The sequence below is a fragment of the Chelmon rostratus genome, chromosome 16 (assembly GCF_017976325.1).
Source record: "Chelmon rostratus isolate fCheRos1 chromosome 16, fCheRos1.pri, whole genome shotgun sequence".
NCBI classification, from domain to species: domain Eukaryota; kingdom Metazoa; phylum Chordata; class Actinopteri; order Chaetodontiformes; family Chaetodontidae; genus Chelmon; species Chelmon rostratus.
The window spans coordinates 1,997,232-2,018,152 of NC_055673.1; the positions used below are offsets into that span (position 1 = coordinate 1,997,232).

General features: G+C 46.6%; 1 protein-coding gene across 2 annotated transcripts in view; it reads right to left on the reverse strand.

The window, feature by feature from the left end:
- The window catches only part of LOC121620146 (zinc fingers and homeoboxes protein 2-like), a 102,659-nt gene that overhangs the window by 13,761 nt on the left and 67,977 nt on the right, over positions 1-20,921 (reverse strand). For both annotated transcript variants that reach the window (XM_041956100.1, XM_041956099.1), the window contains exon 3: positions 2,197-5,522. In XM_041956100.1, the coding sequence (XP_041812034.1) occupies positions 2,197-5,183 (2,987 nt within the window). In that variant the 5' untranslated portion in view covers positions 5,184-5,522. The remainder of the gene's footprint in view (positions 1-2,196; positions 5,523-20,921) is intronic.

Consider the following 20,921-nt stretch of genomic DNA (forward strand, 5'->3'; position numbering starts at 1 on the left):
CAGTTCAGCTAACACAAAGTCCTGGAGACAGGAAGCGAGGACAGAGGAGGACGTCTTCTGTCGACCGGATTTTGTGATTGGTGGGATTTTGAATTATACAAATAAAACTACACTGATGTGCTCAGGTGTCGGTCACACACACTGTTCTATATCAGACATGAAAAAGGAGATGGTGATACAGGATTCACGACACTATGCGACTTGCTGCGTTCCTCAGCCAAATTATTCACATCCTTGATGTAAATGTACAACTAGAGCAATAAGACAGAACTTGATTCACAAGTCCTGCCTTTCAACTTTGACCGAAGCAGAAGTGTCAGCAGCAAACATCCACACGACGCCTCGTGTGGACGAGGAGGGTTATTGCATGTTCGCTCCCGCCAGGTGCGGTTGGTCTCTTTCTGATCCTGATGCAGCGCTGCACTGTGGTGCATTGTAAGGTGACGTACTGCACAGGATGTTGACAGAGGGTGCAGCTAGATGTCAGAACAAACATGGTTTCCAGTCTGGGTGTGGTCTCTAATTACAAGGAATGGCAGAGTGTTGAATTACTGATTCATCAATGTGTAAGATTGACTGTATGCTGTAGCTGGAGCCAACTGTAACTACTTTATATACTGTTCTGTGGTTTAACGTGTGACAATGAATCATAATTTTTATGAGCTTCTCACATACTTTGTGTTATTGTGACTAGTAGCTACAACTTGTGTAATTGAGTAACAGGATGTGGTGAAGTTGGGGTATTGAGTTGCACAAAATTTTAATCCTAGTGCACTAGTTCCTTATCCTTATTTTATTTTATTTTTTTTTTTAACCTGCTGTAAGGAACTCGGGAGTTATTTTGGACCCTGGTCTACGTTTTGACCAGCAGATTGACTCTGTAGTGAAGCTGAGTTTCTTCCAACTACGTCTTTTAACTAAAGTTAAGCCCTTCCTCAGCAGGAACGATCTTAAAAAGGCTATCCATGCTTTTATCAGTCCTAGGTTACATTACTGTAATTCCTTGTACTTCGGCATCAAGCAATCGTCTCTCTCTCGCCTTCAATTGGTAACAAAATGCTGCAGCAACCAACACCCCCCGTTACAGTGACATCACTCCCATTCTTCTTGCACTACATTGGCTCCCAGTTAAATTTAGGATCATTTTTAAATTGATAATGTTTGTTTTTAAAGCTGTCCACGGTCTTGCTCCAGAGTATCTGTCTGATCGTATAAAGCTTAGACAACACTGTAGAGCCCCCCGGCCCTCAGAACAGCCCCTGTTGGAGGTTCCTTTTTCTAATTTTAAACAGTGGGGAGATCGTGCTACCCCCTGAATTGCATTCTATTAATGACTTGGCACTTTTTAAATCACATCTTAAAACTCATTTATTTAGACTGGCTTTTAATATTGTGTAACTTTTACCCTTTGATCTGTTTTTTTTTTTTTTTTGCTTTGTATCTTTTGTAATTTCTCTGTAAAGCGCTTTGATCATCTGTCTGATGTTGTAAGGTGCTATATAAATAAATATTATTATTATTTATTATTATTATTATTATTATTATTATTATTATATTATCCTTGTCTCTTGAGGACAGGTCAAGGATGCCACGAGATTCATCATATCATAGTTCATTTACTGTGTGTTTCAAATAAAGTTTCACAAGATAAAAAAAACGTGTGTGACATTTATATTAAGTAGGTGTTGTGTTCCTTTTTTAAACATGTAAAAAAAAGAAGAAAATCAGCGATAAATATCAAACTCACTGTCAAAAAGAACTGCTGTCAGAGCAGCGATGGAAAGATCTGACACTGTAAACAGAACTCAAGGAGACCTGAGACATCTCAGCCCCCAACACAGTCTAGCAGGAATGATACATCACAGCCCTCAACACGGACTGACAGGACTGTGCATTATCTGATCTAATCTAATCTAATCTAATCTAATGATGTTAGATATGCAATCGCTAAAACCAAGAAGCATCTGTGTACGTATATGCATGTTGTATTGGGGGTTGAATGGCTTGAGGTGCCATGACAAGAAAAATCTCCAGATCGTATTTAAGTACTGGACTCTGTCGTCTTAACAGACCACATGTGACTAACAATGGAAGAGGATTGCCACCCACTAAAATTTAAAATGTCTTCATAAATCCACATCTTTGAACAGTAAAACACATTAAAAAGACACTTTCGACACCATTTGGATACAGTACCTGCCAGCAAAACCATCTTGGAGCTCATCGTGCTGTTGACTGGTGAGACTGTTAGCGCGCTGCTCCATTAGCCAGCCCAGCTCAACCTCCAGCACCTTACTGTTGCTGTTGTTTGTCAGGACTCCTTCCTGACAGTGCCGGATGATGCTGGGGGGAGCGTTTTCAGGAGAGCACACGGGCGGCCCCTGCCCTCCATTCACTCCATTGTTGTGAAAAAGTTCCGTCAGCTCCATGCTGCCGCTCTGCAGCCGGCTGTCATTGAACCAGCGGGTGAGGTCGGCGCGAGCCAGTCCTGTCCGACCCTCCAGCTGGCTGAACTCCTCAGGGGAAGGCCACCGCGTTTGAGCAAAATCGTCCTTGAGGAGTGCCAGGGATCGGCTATCAGGAGGCACTGAGCAGGAATTCGGGTGGGGGATGGAGGAGGCAACGGTGCCAGGAGCAATGATGGGCATGGCGTGCGAGGGTGGAAGAGGGCTTTTAAGGTGCCCCATGCCGGTGCTTGGCTTGTGAATCCCATTCAGCTGTAGAGTTTGGTGTTGCTGTTGATTTAGTCCTTTCTTAGTGATAGCAGTGATGCCACCGGGGCCCATTCTCTTAGTACCCATGGAGTTGAGAAGGGCTTGTTCCAGGTTATCGCGTAGTGCACGGCGCTCCACAAACCAGCTGTCGATTTCCTGGTGAGACAGGCGGGTGGTGCCCGCCAGATTGTCCACCTCGCTTTGTGTGGGAAAGCTGTTCCTCAGGAAGTTCTCCTCCAAGATCTTCAGCTGTTCAGCTGTCTTTCCTTTCATCCTTTCCAGCAAGGGGAATTGGGTCAGCACCGAGGACTTCTGCTGAAAGTCTAGTTTTGGTGCTGCTGGCAACTCAATACCATCCAAATGTTTGACTCCATTGTTGTGAGCGAGGGTTTGATCGTGGGGCCATTTGCCGTCTGTGCGAGATGTCCCATTGGCCTCTGCCAGAGGAGTGAGTACCTTGTCTCCTCTGAGGTAGCTGGCTTTCAGCTCCACTCCCTGCTGCTCTTTTAGCTTCTTGCTATCCAAGGGGAACCCTGGAATCTGGGAGGAGGCTTTGGCTGGAGCGCGAATGGACTGGATAATGGTTGGCCTCCTAATCTGTGGGGTAATAAGTGGAGGGGAATTTGGCAGCTTCAAATCAGCAGCTGGCATAGCATGGGTATTCGGGTGCTTTTCTTTGGAAGTGATGGACGAAGCTAGAGGAATAAGTAATGTACTTTTATATTGCGGGGCAAAGATAGGTGGAGGAGCTATCATTGGCCTCGTTAAAGACTCTGGAAAGACTATGGAGTGCAGCGACACCACCGGCTTTGTTTTGGGGTTTCCTAACGTAGAGGAAATCTTCCCTTTGGACAAGGAAGATGGTGATGATGATGGCGGTGGCATTAAAGGCACAGTAGCGGATGACCTCTTCATCTCTGTGGTGACCAGAGGAACTGCTACAGGTCTCTTCATCTCCATGGGAACAGGAGGTGGAGCCATTGGGAGACGGTCTTTCTGGGGAGGAGGGGGTGGAGGAGGCGCCATAAGGACCTTGTCTTTAGGGTCGCCAGAATGGGGGGCAACTGCCATGATTGGCCGCTTAGATTCGGGGCCAAACACTGTTGTAAGGTGTGTTCGTTTAAGGGTGAGGCTAGAGCCTGTGGCAATTCCAGCAGGAGAGTTTGTAGTGGCGACTAAACTTAACCCATTGGACGCAGTTGTGCGTACATGACTTGGATGCCTGACTGTAGTGTGGACAAGGGGCTGCTGGGAGGATTTTACAGATGGCTGGGAGATGGGGCTCGTAGGCAGGACGGTGAACGTATGATGAGCAGGAGGGATACAGCCATTGAACATCTTTTTCCTGGCTTCTTCCACCTCCTCTGGGGACCAGGTTATGCCTTGCTTCAGCCGCTGGGTGGTAAACCAGACTTTAATCTGTTCCTCCGGGTGTTTGGAGGCAGCCGTCAGCCAGGACAGCTCTGCATGTGTCGGGTAAGGAAACTTGTTAAAGGAGGTGATCAACGTCAAGTTGTCATCTAAAGAAGGGTTATATTTGGTGGTGTTCAAGGGAACAGCTATTTTTGGTACAGAGTTAAAGTTGGGCGGGCGCTGGAGCATCGGGGTGACATGGGAGAGCCCTTGGAGGATGGTGGGTTCAGGGATGATGACCGTTCCGTTGATGTTCACTGCTGTGATCTGATCCTTCTGGATCAGGCCATCCAGCTGGCTTTTCAGGTCGCTCCCTTGATAGAGGGACTGGATATTTTCTGGGGTTTTCACTGTGGTAGATATGCAAGGTGGAAATACAGAACTGCTGTTGCTTTCACCCTGTTCATTTGTCACGTCGCATTCAACTGAATTGTCCTTGCCTTCGATTGTCTGCTCTAAGATAGTCTGATTGTTCATTTTTATCCTCTTGAACTTGAAGTTCGTCTCGCCCGGGTGGTGGCTCTCGTTGTGCTCTGTGAGCGAGTCAAACTTCTTGGTGTTGAAGTTGCAAACAGCACAGAGGTACAACGGATTCAGAATGACGTTAGGGTGGCTGGAGTCCACGTGCTCTTTAAAGTCATTCAGGTTCTGCGTTGAAAACGGGCAGTATTTGCACTCGTAGCCTCTGGGCTGCTTTTTCTGGGATGCTGGGTCAGATTCAGCCCCTTCCCTGTCCTTCTCCTCTCTGGCTTCTACATCTTCAATGACAGGGGGTTGGTCTCCTTTCCCCAGCTGCTCCTCTTGTTCTAATGGCTCAGGATTCTGGTTTTCCACTGGTTTTGGAAACGTCTGCTGGTCTGGATTCTCTGGATTCTCCTGCTGGGGGTCTTGACTCTTTTCTGCAGATTCAAATGACTCTGACTGTTCTTTTTCTGTCAAATCGTTGTCTGCCTGTATTTCCATGTCCATTACTTCCTCGGGGTCATCTTGCTCTTCAGGCAGGTCGCTGATGACCCGGACCATGCAGGGCGTGGAGGACTTTCTACGACTGGACATGATGGCTGGTGCTGCTGGTGGTGATAGTGGTGGTGCTGGTGTCGCTGATTGCGTTGAAGATACCGTGGTTTTTGGCTGCTGCTGCTGCTGCTGGTGCTGGCCGAGGACGTCAGCGTGTCACTTTTTGAGGGGACTTCACTGGGGCGGGTCAGAGCTGATGGCTGTGGATGCTGGTAGGCGGGTGGAGGTGGAGTTTCCAGCGTGCGAGAGGGAGGGCGAGAACCGGCTGAAGGCGCTGGCCCAGGACCGGTCGTGCAGTGGCGTCTCCCGCTCACCGGCAGTGTCAGCTACCGACCTGGGCGTCATGGGAGGGCATCACAGACAGCAGCGGCGCTCGAGCTGCACGGAGACAAACAGAGAGAGAGAAAATTACATGTTAATACTGTTTGTGTTCAGTGAGCTGCGATTCAGTCACTTGGGGAAAACTAAAAGCTGAGAAAAATACATGTTAGAAAAACAGAGAAGTCATGTTGATACTGTTTGAATGTGATGTGATGTGCTCCGGAATAAGACAAAGAATGAAGAAAATGCATGATGGGCAACAACAGAAGGGAGAAAAACAGATAAATTGCACTTTTATGAACACTTTTGGTTGAAACATCTATTCATTCGAGCGATGTGAGATCAAGGATAAAACATCAACAGAGATTTATTCTTACTGGGGTCACTTGTACTGAAAACACATGCACAGCTTTGGTCCTTCAAAGACATGAAGTAATAAATTTAAAGCCCCTGAACTTCAAATCTTAAGTATTTCTCTTCAACATTAAATATTTATAACTGAAAAAGCAACAAAGCTCGTAAAGATTAACACTCAAAAACTGCATCATCAGAGCTGGACGAGGATTTGATCAGATTTCGTTCACAGTGGCAACATCAACGTTCCAAAAAACCTTCAGATTCTGATACCAGCAGATTAAAACCTGACCGATCGTGGATTTTAGAGGCAGATATCAAGTATTTGAGACACAAAAGGATGATTTTAATTTTCACAGAAAAATAAATCTAAACATTTCTGTCAATGATTCATTTAGTTTGACTCACTGATGTAGTGGCACTCTGTGTGTGAGTTCATGTGTCACCTTTGCAGCTTGTCTACAACCAGTATTTGAATCACTCGACTGAAACCAAGTCTTCCTTTTGTGCTTTTTACTTAAAGAACGTATATACACATTTTACAGAAAATAAAAGGGTTACAAATCGTTTCTGTAGTTTCAGTACGGTCAAAAAACTGTGTTGCTTCCTTCCAACCAGCTGCAATCTGCCTTGACGTTCATGCAATATTAAAAAAGACGTATGAACCATTACGTGATGGAAGCCAAAATTACATTTCACAGTAAAAGGTTCTTTTAGAATTAACTGTTATGTATTCCTATGAAATATAATACACATCATGAATTAAATTAAGCATATTTATACATTTTTTAACTAAATTATTATACTCTATAAATTCCCCATTAAATGGCTCTTACAATTGATTTGAAAAAAAATTGTGACAAAGATGTATACTGAGGAAGGATAGTTTACAGATGATTTCCATTAACCAATAAAATTGCCTTGGTCAAACCAGCTTCTATAAAACAGCGATGAGTTAGAGGAAAACGAAGGAAAACGATCAGTTTTATAGCTCCTGATCAGACAAAACAATGAATCTAAAGACGTCACTTTGGGCACGTTTTGATTCTTTACTAATTTTATAGACTTGTCGATTCATCTATTAATTAAAAAATGGACAAATAAGAGAGATTAATCAATAATGAAAATAATCAGTAGCTGCAGCCAATCAATGGCATCTGTAAGAATAAATACACATAATGCATATAAGTGAATAAAATATGAATCAACAGAAAACAAAACCAGAACTACATTCACCTTGAAGTACAGTTGTGTAACAGACCATAATATCAGGCTGCAGAAGTGTCTGCTGGAAATGTGATGCCGTATCGACGACATTTATCTCATGTCTGGGGGAGAAACAGATATCGATGATGTCCATAATCACACAAATGTCCTCTCCGGACTCGTTCGGGTCGTTACGCGACTCAACATCAAAGATGGAGGTTTGGGTTTGATGAGCAACGTGACATTCTGCTCGCCCGCCGTCCCCGTCATCGCCCCGAACATCACAGGAGCTTCATCAGGTCCGTCTTAATCAGACGCTGACAGATGACGGCGTTTGCTGACAAAGCCGAGGCCAGAAGTTAAAAATAAAGCCGGTCCGGCTGAAGACTCGGAGCGAGACGACGCGCCCGAAAATCACGACGGTTCCAAGTGCCACTTAATCAGGGCACGCTGTTCCAGGCCAATCACATGTAAGTGCAATAAATGGAAGAGTCCACAGTAACTACAAAAGCCAAAAAAAAGTCTCCAAACTCCAAACCCCATTAAAAAGACATTAAGCGTCTTTCATAGATTCGGGCAAAGACAACTTCACAGGATAATTACCCTGTAATCATGTAATAAGAGAGACTCAGTGATGAGATCTCCTGACAGCTATCATCCACACAATGGAACTGAGAGAGCGAGGTAAAAACAGATGGAGAGAGAGAGGGGGGAGAAATGTATGAATAAATACGGGAAGAGAGGGAGAAGGGTGAAAATAAAAGGAGGACAAAAGGAGAAGGCAGGTAGAAGGGAGACAGAGCGATATTAAAAGAGAATGAGAGGCAGGAGGAGAGTGTAAAAACTTCCAGCTGATGAAAGAGAACAGGCACAAAGCAGAAGACGTTTTAACTAGGCCATGGCCTGGCAGACAGAAAGAGAGAGAAGACAGAGAAAGAGGGAAAGAAAGAGGAAGACGAGGGAGAGGAGCGCATAAAGAGGGAGGAGGGGAAAGGGACGACAGAGTTTAAAGAGGCTGAAAAAAGGAGACAACGAGAGGAAAGATAAACAGAGAGCGAGGAAAAAAAGAGGACAAGAGGCAGAATGGAAAGCAGATGAAGAGGACGAGGGAGAGGAGAGGAGAGGAGAGGAGAGGAGAGGAGAGGAGGAAGAGCGCTGAAATATCACTAATAACACGATAAAATGAGGCTTTTGTGCATCGGCAAAGTTGAAGCTTTGAAAAGGTGTCCCAGTCATTTGGGAGAAAAACACATTTGCCAGAAAAATTGAGAGAAGTTCAACACTTAATTAGTATTGGCCAAGCTGTTATTTGTCCCAAGTGTCACTTAATGTTGGACATATTTCCTGCTCTCTTGATCGGCTTCTCGCCGCCTGCGCAGGAGACATGTTTTACGGCTTCACAGGATCCACGGTCCTGTTTGAATCGCTGCACTGTGCAATGAGACTGAACTAATCCTATGTTATTATAAATCTCATGCATTTACATGGCTGTTTACTGCTCGCTTCATCTGATGAGACTCCCCGAGCAGCAAAGCCAGAGCAGAGCTGAGAGACAATACGTCGATTGATCGATTGACAGAGAATAACTGTTACGTTTGATTACTGAACTTCAAAACTTGTTGGGAACCAAGTTCAAAATGTTACACACCTACCAGGACCTGATCCTAAAGAGGCCTGAAGGCAGTCAAACCCAATGAGGACAGGTATAGTGGACCAAATCCAGAGAGAGCCCCAGCGCTGGCAGCAGCATGGCGCTCCATCAAAAACAAGCAGCTGTAGTGAAAAACAGCAGAAACTGTGCACTTTACAGTTCACACCCTCCGTCTCAGGCCAGAAACCTGCAGCAATCCAACAGGACCTACACGACCTCATTAAGCCGGATACCATGTTGGAGCTGGTCCAGGTCGTTACCGGGTCCTGGGTCAGGCCTTTACGAGGAAACGAGAGGGACGGCGAAGGCCTCGAAGCTGCATCCAAAACCGTCAAGTCGGCATCAAATGTTTTACGACATGAGCCCGGAAGAAAGACCTCAGGATCGATGCAGCAGCAGACTTTTAGTCTGGGATATTTTGTTAATTGGAAAAAGAGGTTTCTAATCCTCAAACTGAAACACTTCTAATCTCAGGTATTATATCGGCACAAGAGGAACACAAGAAGGTGCCAAACGTTCACTGATTCCGAGGATATCTTACTTCTCGTGGTGTTAAATCATTTAAAATCAGTATTTTAGGGCCTGGGCCAAAAAAAAAAAAGCTATTTAAAGAGTCACTATTGTACAAACTTTGTCCAGAGAAAATCCAGAAATACTCCTCAAGACCAGGAGGAAATGAAATCTGTCCACAGGCCCAAAGTACAAGACAAACGCTCTCTCCAATCTTTCAGGACATCAAAGAGGTGGACTGAACTCTCAGGGGCGTGGTTTTATTGCATCCCTCGACAGGTGGTGGAAATCCAGGTATTACACACCCCCTCTGGTAACATCATTGCATATGCATCTCTTGTTTTTAAAGTTGCTCTTTAAAGAGTTTGAGCTCCAGGAAATCGTCCAATCAACTGATTTCTGAAACAAACATTTCTGGATTCACAGAGGATGGAAACAGCCCGAACGAACAGCGCAGTTTCCATTCACATGTTCGACTTCTGTACATGTCGGTTTGCTTAAAAACGCTTTGCCAGAGACGGAGCTGCTGCCAGAGGTGAAGTGGAAAAAGACAGAGAGGCAGATGGGAAAAGAGAGATCAAACAACAGGAAGAAAAAAAAGAGTGTAGGAGGAGCTGAAGAGAGGAGAGCCGAGGGTGGATGTATAGGAAGAGGTGGAGGGAGCAAAAGAGTCCCGCTCATCAGCAGCAAAGAGAGCGTGGAGGAGGAGGAGGGACAGAAATGAGACAAACAGAGAGATGGAGGGAGTCTGAATGCACAGAGAAAGATGGAGAAAACAGATTGGATGATGGAAAATCAGAAGTGTGGAGGCAGACGGAGCTGCGGGCCGAAGCGCGTCGACGGCCTCGCTGCGTGTCGACGAGGAGCAGCGCTGCCTCTGCCAGCTCCAGACAGAAAGAGAAGGAAAAAGAAAACTACAACAGTGTCATGTTTTGCTGCATCACTGGATCGGCCTCGAGGACTCCGGGCCAACTTCTGACGAGCCGAGTCATACGCCGCTTGGCTGCGTCCCATTTCGTCGGGCTCGGCTCGCCTCCACGCATCCTTGTAATTACTTGTACAGTATTTGTGTGCAGGGGATTGTTCGGAGCACGCTAGTGCTCCGTAATTATGCGGCAGCGATAACAGTGATCTGCAAATTGCGAGAAGCAGCAGATTTTCCTTGCGAGAGGCAGGTGAGATCAGCTCCTCAGCCGAAAGACAAACGAGCCACTGACATGATTATTCAAGGCCAGCACCAATAATTCCACACAGATCCGACATTCAGAAACCTTTTATTTGATAATTGTTGCTTTCCCCCAGGATTCCCCTCCTCTGAATCCTCGGGGGGCCGAACCCTAGACCGGGACGGGACACCGACACTCCCCGCTGAAAGCGACACCACGGTAACCGGAGTGGATCGGCCCGGGTGAGGCAGGGTTCACTGCAGGTTGCACAGACAGCGATGAGGAAAAACAGATCAGATTTTCTCCTCCGTCAAGGGCAAAGCACAGCATCGGCCTAACCACAAACTGTATCCATCCATCTATCCGACGCCACCGCAGGCGGCTCGGTTAGCGGAGGTGAACGAGGGCAAACCGGAGAGAAAAGGGTGTCGAGGAAGCCGCGAAACAATTCGGAGACGGAAAAGAAGGTAATGAGGAAATATCCTGGGAAATGAAATGACAAATTAGGAGGACGACAGGAAGATCGGAAGCAGCCAATTGTGCTAATAGGAGGGGTTAAAGACGTTTTACTGGAACAAGGGCAAACTGGGGTGGACGGGGGCTCGCAGGGGAGGAGGCGGCGCACACTCCCACACAGAAAAGGATCCACCGAAAACAAACTCCACCGACGCTCGTGTCGTGCTCCGAGTTAGGGAGGCCAGAGATTTCGGCTGATTCAGCTGATCGGACATTTTCTCTCAGGGTGTCGTCTTATGCTGCGGATCCAACCCCCCCCCCCACCGCTCCACGTGTAAGGTGACCCGAGGCTTCACTCGTTCAAACACAGCCCTTTAGACGCGAGCAAATTCTAATTCTAAGGTTTGTGGAACTGCGAGTCAGAGCGCGGCGAGCGTGTTCGGGCCTCTGGAGCCGCGTGCAGAGACAGAACAGACGGATCAGGGAGGACGAGGCCTCGCTGAATGTAATTACATGTTTTTAATCGCGTCACAAAACCACTTCAGCTGTGTGTGGCTCCGTTTTCCCCACAAGCCAAAACCTGCTAACAATCCGGCTCCTTTGTCATGTTTTTAACTGCAGCGGCTCCAACTTTATTCTCACTGAGATGTAAGATCACTCGTCTCCGAGCCGGCCGCCTCCGTCAGGCTTTATTAATCATGCATTAAAATGAAACGCAATGATTCACAACGCAACCGCAACCCACCTAGCATGAACAGTGACACCCTGGATGTCAGCACTTCCTGTTTCACAGTAAAGGTCTGCTCCTTTTCCGTTAAAATGCATTTATTGTGAAGCACAAAACGTGGCGAAGCATCACAGGCAGCTTCATCGCTCATTCGCTCATCAGACAGCCGTGTCACAACCAGGAGACGTGAACGGATGAACGGGAATGACGACCAGGCCGAAGGAGCGGCTGAAGGTTACGAGGCCGATTTCTTTACAGGCCACGTCGCTTGGAAACTAAAAGCGTCCCGGTTTTGGAGTCCCCGTGACCCCCCCCCCCCTCCTCCTCAGGCACACAGTCATCATGCACAGAAACTGCCAGATGCATGTGTGTGTGTGTGTGTTTCGATGTAAGTGTGTGTGGGGGATGCTAAATGATTGATCAAAGGATGCCTTTGTGTGGGCACCTCGTGGTGCTAATGCATCATTAACACAGCTGGTAGTATGACCCAGCTCTTCTGAGAGCGCCACTCTATTTCCAGCAGCTTCCTCTTAAGCTTATAGAAATCCAAATCTCACTCCTGTTATATAAGAGTTCTGCGAAACCTACCGAAAGCACGTCATGACTGGTTTTACCTCGGGTTATTTCAGCCGGCCTTTAACGGGAGGGGAAAGAGGCCTGATTTTCACTGGTAGCTGCAGTCTGTAGGAATTACTGACAGGGGACTGAAATTACAGACAGAAACGGTCGGAGAGAAAAATCACTTCCTCCTGAAAGATAATCCGTCCTAACAGAGCGCTGAGTGGGTCTGGGTGATACCGACAAAATCAAATATGATGCTTTTACTCCATCACCGTGGCGTGAAATTAGAGATCCATGCTTCAGCCCTTATTGGACCCTAAGGGTGCTCTCGTCTAGCGCCACCTTTAGGACGGAATGCCAACTTTCCAGACGTCTAAACAGCAGCAGAGAGATTAAATTTCCTGAACACATTCAGGCTCTGAAGAGGATAAACATTCATGACCCCATTACAACTTTCCTCAGGACAAACAGCTCTAAACCTGATGAACTCTCATCACATGTAGCTGCTGACTGACACGATGGAGACACGAGAAAAACACATCAAGAAAACACATAAATACAATTATTCTATCTGTTCCCTAGACGACGCAGTCTCATCTTCAGTAACCAGATACGGAAACCCTCTTCATCGCTGCTCTGCTGAACGTCACTCATTACAACACGACATGGCCTGATGATGCACGATACATGAAATCAGTTTCTACACTCGTGGCGCCTTCGTTAAGACGGTCGAGCGCCACGAAGCTCCAGCCTGATTCCAGTTTCCAGCTCTAAAAATGACGTCTGAGCTTATGTACACGACAAACACAAGTGCTGGGCAGGACAGAGGACAGAGGACACCAAATACAACTCCAGGTGGTATTCCTGAAACTTAGTGGAAAGTGTAACAGGTAACAACCATCTGGATTGTGCTCCTAGTTTTATCATCTGACTTAAATCTCCAGATGAGACAGAAGATTTCAGTAAGAGCCTCATTCAGGACTGGATTTAATTTGAGTCATCAGGAGTGTGAACACACTTTTCTTGTTACTTTAAAAATGCCAATAAGAACTCAAAGAGAACAGCAGGGGTGTATTTAATTTCACTGAGGACCCTACGGAATCCCTGTCGTGGCCCTGAATGGGTCCCGGCGCCCCACGTTGGGAACCTCAGACCAAGGCCAAATGGCACTTTAAGCATTAGCTAACTTGGAAGCGTTAAATGGCGGCAGAGAGCAGCAGAGCTGAGTGACTGATGGATCCTGCGAGGTGAGCTGATGTGCTGATGAGAACAAAGCTGGCTTTTCATTGGCAGAGAACCTTGAGAGAGTTTTAGGTTTCGGGTGATTGGCCGGATAATTGGAGCGCCGCTCTCGACGAGCGGAGCCGGCCAAGCTCTCGTATCGCCGAGTATCTCAAGGTCGAGTCCGCGGAGCTGAATGCGGCCGACGGGAATCGCTCCATTCATCCGCCCGTCGCTCTTCTGGTTCACCCTCTCCGCCGCTGACCTGCCGTCAGCTGTGTGCGAGCCGCGAGCTCGCCGGCAGACGTAACGATGATTTCTACCGACTGTAGATAATTACCTGTCCATCATCTGTGGTCTAACAGAGCTTTACATTCAGCAGCAGCAGTGCAACACCTCCCCTCCTGTGGGAGGTTGGTGTTTAAATATCTTTGGGTTTTGGCCTCTAAAAACAACTACAATTAACTACCATTAATCCATTAATTAATCCATTAATTGAAATAATACTGGTGTATTTGATAATGATAATAATCAGGGAAGCAGCTGACTTCTCTCTTCACTTCACCCTTTTACTAAATTCTTGAAATTTATACATCCTATGTTCTTTACTTTCACCTAGATGTCATTATTTTATGATGTGATTTGATGCTTAATCATTTTTTTTACTTTCATCCTTTATTTGCTTTGTTTTTACCAAGATGTTCTTATTTTATTGTCTCCTTTTATGCATCGTCTTTATTTTTATGTTCATCCTTATTGTCATTATGAAGTGGGTTTTATTCTCCGTCTTTTTTTACATTGATTTTTTACCTGTTTTTGCATGTTTCTATGTAAAACGCTCACTGGCTGCATGTGAAGCTGCAGTTCCTGTATAAAACTGCTGCACAACTACAGTTTAGTTGTGACATCGGCTTGCACACACTTGAAAGTTGCTTGAGGCCACTGAAGAACAAATACCTGCATTTAGTTCCATTATTATTCCGTGTTGATGGACTTTTCAAATCAATTTGCACTTTCATTCACACACTGGAAACATGACTGTGACACAATATGACGCTCGCTGCGGCTGATTATCTCCCAGAAGCAAGACGTCTCACAAAGTTGATTTTCACGCTGAAGGGAAATAAATGGAAACGAGCGGCTTCCCGGCAGGAAGAAACCTTAAAGAATAGAAATAAAAAAATTCAGGAAAAACTAATTCGGCCAGCGAGTTTGCTTTATTTATTCCTTCTTCTCTCTCAGAGTCGTTCTGGAAACACATCAGGCAACTTTAATTTTTTTTAGAGTTGGTTTAATAAGGACGTCCTGCTGTCTCGTGCTTTAAGACGCTGACTGTGTGGTTGGCGTCCGGCGGCGTCCCTCCGCTCCCATCCTTCACTTCCTGTCACCTCTCTATGGTCTCTATGGGACCATAAAATACCCCCGCAGAAAAAACTGACCAAACACCGACTCGTACAGACGTTCAGCTTCATGTCAGCAGTCGATTCCTCGGTGTGGATTCTAGTTTTAGAACAAAAGTTTCACGATCAGCAGCCACGTTACGATCAGCTGACATTCTCCATCCGCTGGACGTCACTTTAATTTCACTTTCACGTTCAGCTGCGATTCCGTTGACGTTTGAATAAAAGTAGGCGGAGACACAAACAGTCAGGAGAGCGAGACAAACGTCCGATCTGTGAGCTGATAACAACGTCTCCACGACGACGGGCAATGACGCCACACGACAACAGAACTTCTTCCAAATGCTCGAAGAAAAAAAAAAATCTCATGAGACACACCGGCCGTTATTAAATGTTCAGGACAATTAAATAAAATGTTTGTGTCAAAAAAAAAGTCCAGTATTTAAAGAAATCATGGTTAAATAATAAAATAAGTTATTCTGACATAAATATGAAATAAATTAACATCTTCCTCCATATTGAGTTCCACTTCGGCCACGCCCCCTGACTACGATAGCCATAATTAACCAATATTGATCCATATAAAAGGTGCATCGGATTATAAGGCGCACTGTGGGTTTTTGGGAAAATTAAAGGCTTTTAGGTGCCATATAGTGCGGAAAATACGGTAAATATTAAAATCAGATTCAGTCATGAACGGAGCCCGGCTGTCTATTGTTGTTGCTTCCTGTCTGTAAAAATGAACGAGTGCATTAAATCGAGCGCAAGTTTTAGGGGTTCTGTATATTTTATACTCTTTTGTATAAAATGTATTTAGCTGCTATAGTTGATTTTATTTTGTATCGTTTTCATCGTCTGTTTGTTCTGCGCGGGATCAATGAAGTCTTATCTGATTCTGATATTTCATTAGTGCTTTCAAGAGATACATCTTGTCCTTTTACTCGTGCTACAGATTGGTGTTCAGGAAGATTTTCAGCTTTAAGTCGATTTCACCTCTGGCAAATTGTCTCTTCTCCTATTTGTCTGCATTCACAGCAATAAGTCTTCATTTTGAAATGAAAATGATCTCTGTCGACACCAACACGGCTGAAAACATGACCATGTGACCATTCATGCACACTGGACATGCGTTCTGGAGTTTAACTGCACATCTGCTAATATAGACAACAGCAACATCTGTAATTTGCTGTCCATGTCGAACTACTGCTGGTCTTCAGCTGATGCTGCAGAAAAGGGTCACATGATCGGGGCATGACGAATCAGGGAAGGACACGTCACGACTGAAAAGGACCCGACAAACAAGCGCACACGGGTGTCTGCGTCACCGTTTCCACCCGTCCGGACTACAACGCAGTCCTTCACTGGAACTGGGTCAGCAGTTTCCAGAGGCCGCAGCTGCAAACGGCGGCGTGGACGCTCGATGTAAACGTAGCAGAATCTACTCAAACGCATTTGTGTGGATGACTTATTAAACAGCCAGGCTGGAAAAGTTCCAAGCTATCTCTCTGCCGCTTTGCTGAGTGCTGGGAAAGCGCTCTCTTTTATTTCCCACCAAAGGAAAGGAGCGAACTCCTCGGGATCACTTCTTCTTCCATGAATCTGCACATTTGACTGTGCGCACCTGTGTTGGCTGTGCGATTCCCCTGAAAAGCCATCGCACATGTTCTGCCGCCGTCCTGCCTTGGATGCTGAACAGTCTGCGTCTTTCTGTCGAACGTCTGCAGCCGGTGACCCGGTGGCCACCGAGGCGGCTGAAGCGGCAACAGAGGGTTCGCTGCTTGTTTCTGACCTGGGCTTGCATCTCACAATGAGCCACAGAGGTGCTGGCTGCAGGGGTAGCTGCGCTCAAAGTGCTCAAACTTGCAACCCGAGAGCAGAGGAGTGACCTTAGAAAGGGTTAAATGCTGCTCTACTGAAATGTTCCTCCTCAAACTCAAGCACCAAGCGTTTCTCCCGCAGCTAGAGTCGCTTGTCCTCACTCATCGTCTCTCCAGCATGTGAAATACTGAATTCCATCGCCTCTCTGTGGCTTGAATCAGTCTGAGCTCTGGCAGTTACAACCGAACGTGCAGTTCAGTTCTCCTCCAGAACGACAGCACCGCGTCGTAAACCCGCGTCGGTTCCAGCGCAGCTCAGACCGCATCAGCTCCGCGGTCGGTGATAACAGCACGGACCCGGCCGGCAGAGCTGCGGTCGTTTCACATGTGCTGCCTGCCGTTTGCTCCACAGCTACACGGACGGTCTGAAGAGCGCAGGCCTCCGTCTGCCAATTCTGCTCAATAAAATGTCCTGACTCAGTCAAATACAGCGAGCTTCGGTTCTTCTCGCTGTCCAAACACCACGCGCTGAAACCGCACGGCTTGCAGATTTTATGGGGTATTTCTCTGTTGTTTTGACTTGCTCCTACAGTCTGTGGAATTTCACTCGACACCCAGTATTTCCTGCCTGGATTATGTGTCAGGGATCAACCACCTTTATAAAAGTGATGGAAACCTGCATCCTCGACCGCTGAAACAGGTTGTGAGTCAGTAACAGATCATGTCGGCTCTGCTCCTCGTGATGCGTCAAAGCTGAATTCTAACTGTTATAATATAGTTTTATTATTATTCTGATGACCTTCATGTTACAACAAAACACAAGTTTCCACAGTCATGTGACGTGGGTTGGATGAAGGTGTTTGCACGTGAAGTTGCCACCGATGATTTGTACTTTTTGTACTTGCACTATTTTATTATCAATATTTTTTTAAGGGAATGGATCCTTCCACTCCGCTGGGAGGTCAGAAGTTTAGCTCGCAACACCACACTGAAGCGAAGCGTCTGAATGGTGTTTAACACTCTGTGCTGCTTCGATTCAACCAGAATATCTGAAACATTTCTGACTAACACACACACACACACACACACACACACACACACACACACACACACACACACACACACACACACACAAAATCCCTGTGACCTCCAGCTGTCATGATGGACGAATGCAAGACACACAGTCACACAAACACCCACCGGCTTCACATGGCCATGGTTTAGAAATGCATACACACGATAATCTATCAATTCTCCTTCAGCAAACCGTCTGCCCCCTGTGACCATGAAATATGAATGAAATACAATTAGCAGCTTTAAAGAACTTCATCAAGGCCAAGGCCTCCATACAAACACACACACACACACACACACACACACACACGCACACACACACACACACACACACACACACACACACACACACACACACACGCACACACACACACACACACACAGCTCAGTGAACTCTGTCGTAAAAGCAAATAAACAAATAAATAAATAAATAACAACTTTGTCCTTGGACAGAGCGACAAATCACAAACATCTGTCGGAGCAGCAGAGAAATATTCACGGCTCACGGTGACGGGAAACGTTAACGGACTCCGACGTTCGGCTTTTTTTAAAAAAGAAATGAAAACTTTTCTCTGCAGCTCTTAAATTTTAGTTTTCTGTCTCGGAGCGCGCAGCTTCGCCCTCGTGACTCCCCTGCCATCCCTCCATCCTCACATTTAATGGATGCAGTGACTCATTAAAAAGTGAAGGGGGTGGGGTGGGGGGGTGGAGAGGATGGAGGGTGGGGAAATGGGGGGGGCAAAAAAATTAGGAAAGAGACAGAGAGAGATAGAGACAGAGAAAGCGGTGCTTCATTTCCATGGCGTTACCATGGCAACAGCAGCGCAGGAGAGACGGCGAGGTGCCCTTCTGCCGTCGCAGCGCCTCGCCGCCGAATATTAACCAGGCCTGTATGCTCAGGTGCTAATTAGGAGGAGAGGAGAGGGAGGAGGAGGTGAGGAGGAGGGAGGTCAGGAGGGAGGAGAGGGGATGAGAGTGAGAAAAAGAGAGTGAGAGGAGAGGTCAGGAGGGGTAGTAGGGAGGGAAAAAACACAAGAGGCGACGTGAGAGGAGGAGAAACGGGGGAAAGGTGGAGACAGGAGGTCAGGAGGGGGGCAGAGGATGGAGAGGAGGAGGAGAAGTGGGAGCAGGAAAGGAGGAACAGGTGGCAAACGGAGGAAGAAGAGGAGGAGAAAAGGGGGAGAGATGGAGAGAGGAGGTCAGGAGGGGGCAGGGTATGAAGAGGATGAATGGGAGCAAGGAAGGAGAAACAGGTGGCGAGTGGAGGAAGAGGAGGAGGAGACAAGAGGGAGGAGTAGCTGAGAGAAGGTCAGGAAAGGTGAAGAAGAAAGGAACAGGAGGAGGTCAGGGGTGGATGAGGAAGGAAGGAGAGGAGAAGACAAAGAAAAAGGGGAGAAGAGAGGATCTGAGAATGAAGACGAGGAGCGGTGGAAGGAGAGGAGAACGCGAGCAAAGAAGGAGGAGGGGGGGAATAAGGAGTAACGGTGAGGAGTGGGAGTTGAGGAAGGAGATGACGAAACCAGGAAAGGACGCAAAAGGAGGGAAGGATGGAGGTAAAGTGGGGTGAGGTGAAAGGGGGAGGAATGGGAGAGATATTGGAGGAGGAAAAATGAGGAGAAATTAGGAGAAGGAGTGATGTGTACAAGAGAGATGTAAAGAAAAGGCGAGAGGAGGGAAAAATGAAATAAACAGGAGGTGATGAAGGGAGTGAAGGAAAGAAGGAGGAAGGAAATAAGCGGAAGGAAGAAGAGAGAAAAAGGAGGAGTGGTGATGATAAGAAAGGAAAACAGTAGAGGACAGGGATGAGGAGAAAAGAGAGAAAAATGAGGAGAGAATGAAGAGATAAGGTGAGAAGAGGTGAACCAGGGAGAGGAGTAGAAGAAAAGGAGAAAACAACGACCCTCCCTTCTTATCAGAGGATTGACAGAGAAAAAGGAAAAAGACTTGAGGAAGGGAAGAAAAAAGAGAAAGAAGGACAGAGAGAAACGAGGAGAGGAAGGGGAGATAAAGAAAAAGGAAGGAGAGGTGAGGAGAAAAGTGGAGATGCAAGAAGAAGAGAAAGAGGAGGAAGAAATAAGGAGAAAAGAAGAGAAGAGGAAGAGATTGGGAGAAAAGAGGAAAGCGATGAGGACAAAAAAAGGAGAGGAGGGAAACAAGGAGAGAAGATGAGGAGATAGGGAGAAAAGGAGGAGAGGAAGAAGAGATACAGATAGAAGGGAGGAAAAAAGAAATAGGGCAAAGGTGAGGAGGAAGGAGAGATGAGGAGAAACAGGAAAGAGATGAGGAGAAAATAGGAGGAAGGAGAGATAAGGGTAAAGAAGGAGTTGAGGGAGACATAGGGAGAAAGAAGGAAAGAAGGAGAGATGAGGAGGAAGAGAGCACTGAGACACAGGAGAGGAAGCAGAATCACGGGAGGCTCCTCTCCTCCGAGCCCGTCAGGTTGATCTGTTCTGCTCTGAGGGGTCAGAGGAGGACACGGGAGGTGAAAGAGGGAGAGGCAGAGGAGGGAGGAGAGGGGAAAAACAAAGGAGAGGAGGATGATTAAAGGCAGAGGGGGAAGAGGAGATGAAAAGAGAGGTTTACAGAGGTATGGAGGGATGAGGGGAGGCGAGACGGAGGAGGTGTAGAAAGAGAGCGAGGTCAATAAAACATGTATGAGGCAGTTGCTCTGTGTACGTCTGTGTGTGTGTTCATGAGCGCAAAGCGTGTCTTCGTCTATACGTCTTTGTCTGTTTGTCCTACGTGGCGTCATCTTGTGTGTGTGTGTGTGCGCGTTTGTGCGTGTGTGTTTGTGTGTGCGTGTCTGCCTATGCGCGAGTCGTGTTTAGCGTGTCTGATTTAGCCTCTCGTGTATACCCGTGTCCTCACGTCACGTGTAAGTATTTCCGAGTGTACGCGTGCATGAACGTCTCCATATGTGAATGTGTGTGTCTTCACGTGTGTGTGTGTGTGTGTGCGTGCGTGTGTCCTCAGCTAACACAGCGGCGTCTCCATCCAGCCATGAGCTGCTATAAGCCTGAGAGACTCTGTGCTCCGACACAGACTTATATTCAGCTGTATATAGGTCAGCGCAGCCCGTCCATGCTAACAGTCACTGCGCCGCCTCACGGCGCCCGACTCACATCGTTTATGTCATGATGAAAAAATGAAATGTATGTTAAAGGAACAGAAACACTTTTATGGAGACGGGCCCATACGTCAACATACACGAGGGAATAAAAGATGCATCCCAAATTATTCATGAGCGTCTACTCCTGTGCTCAGTGCTAACACTTTAGCACTCACTAGGTGAAGTATAGCAGGCTGCAGGCTA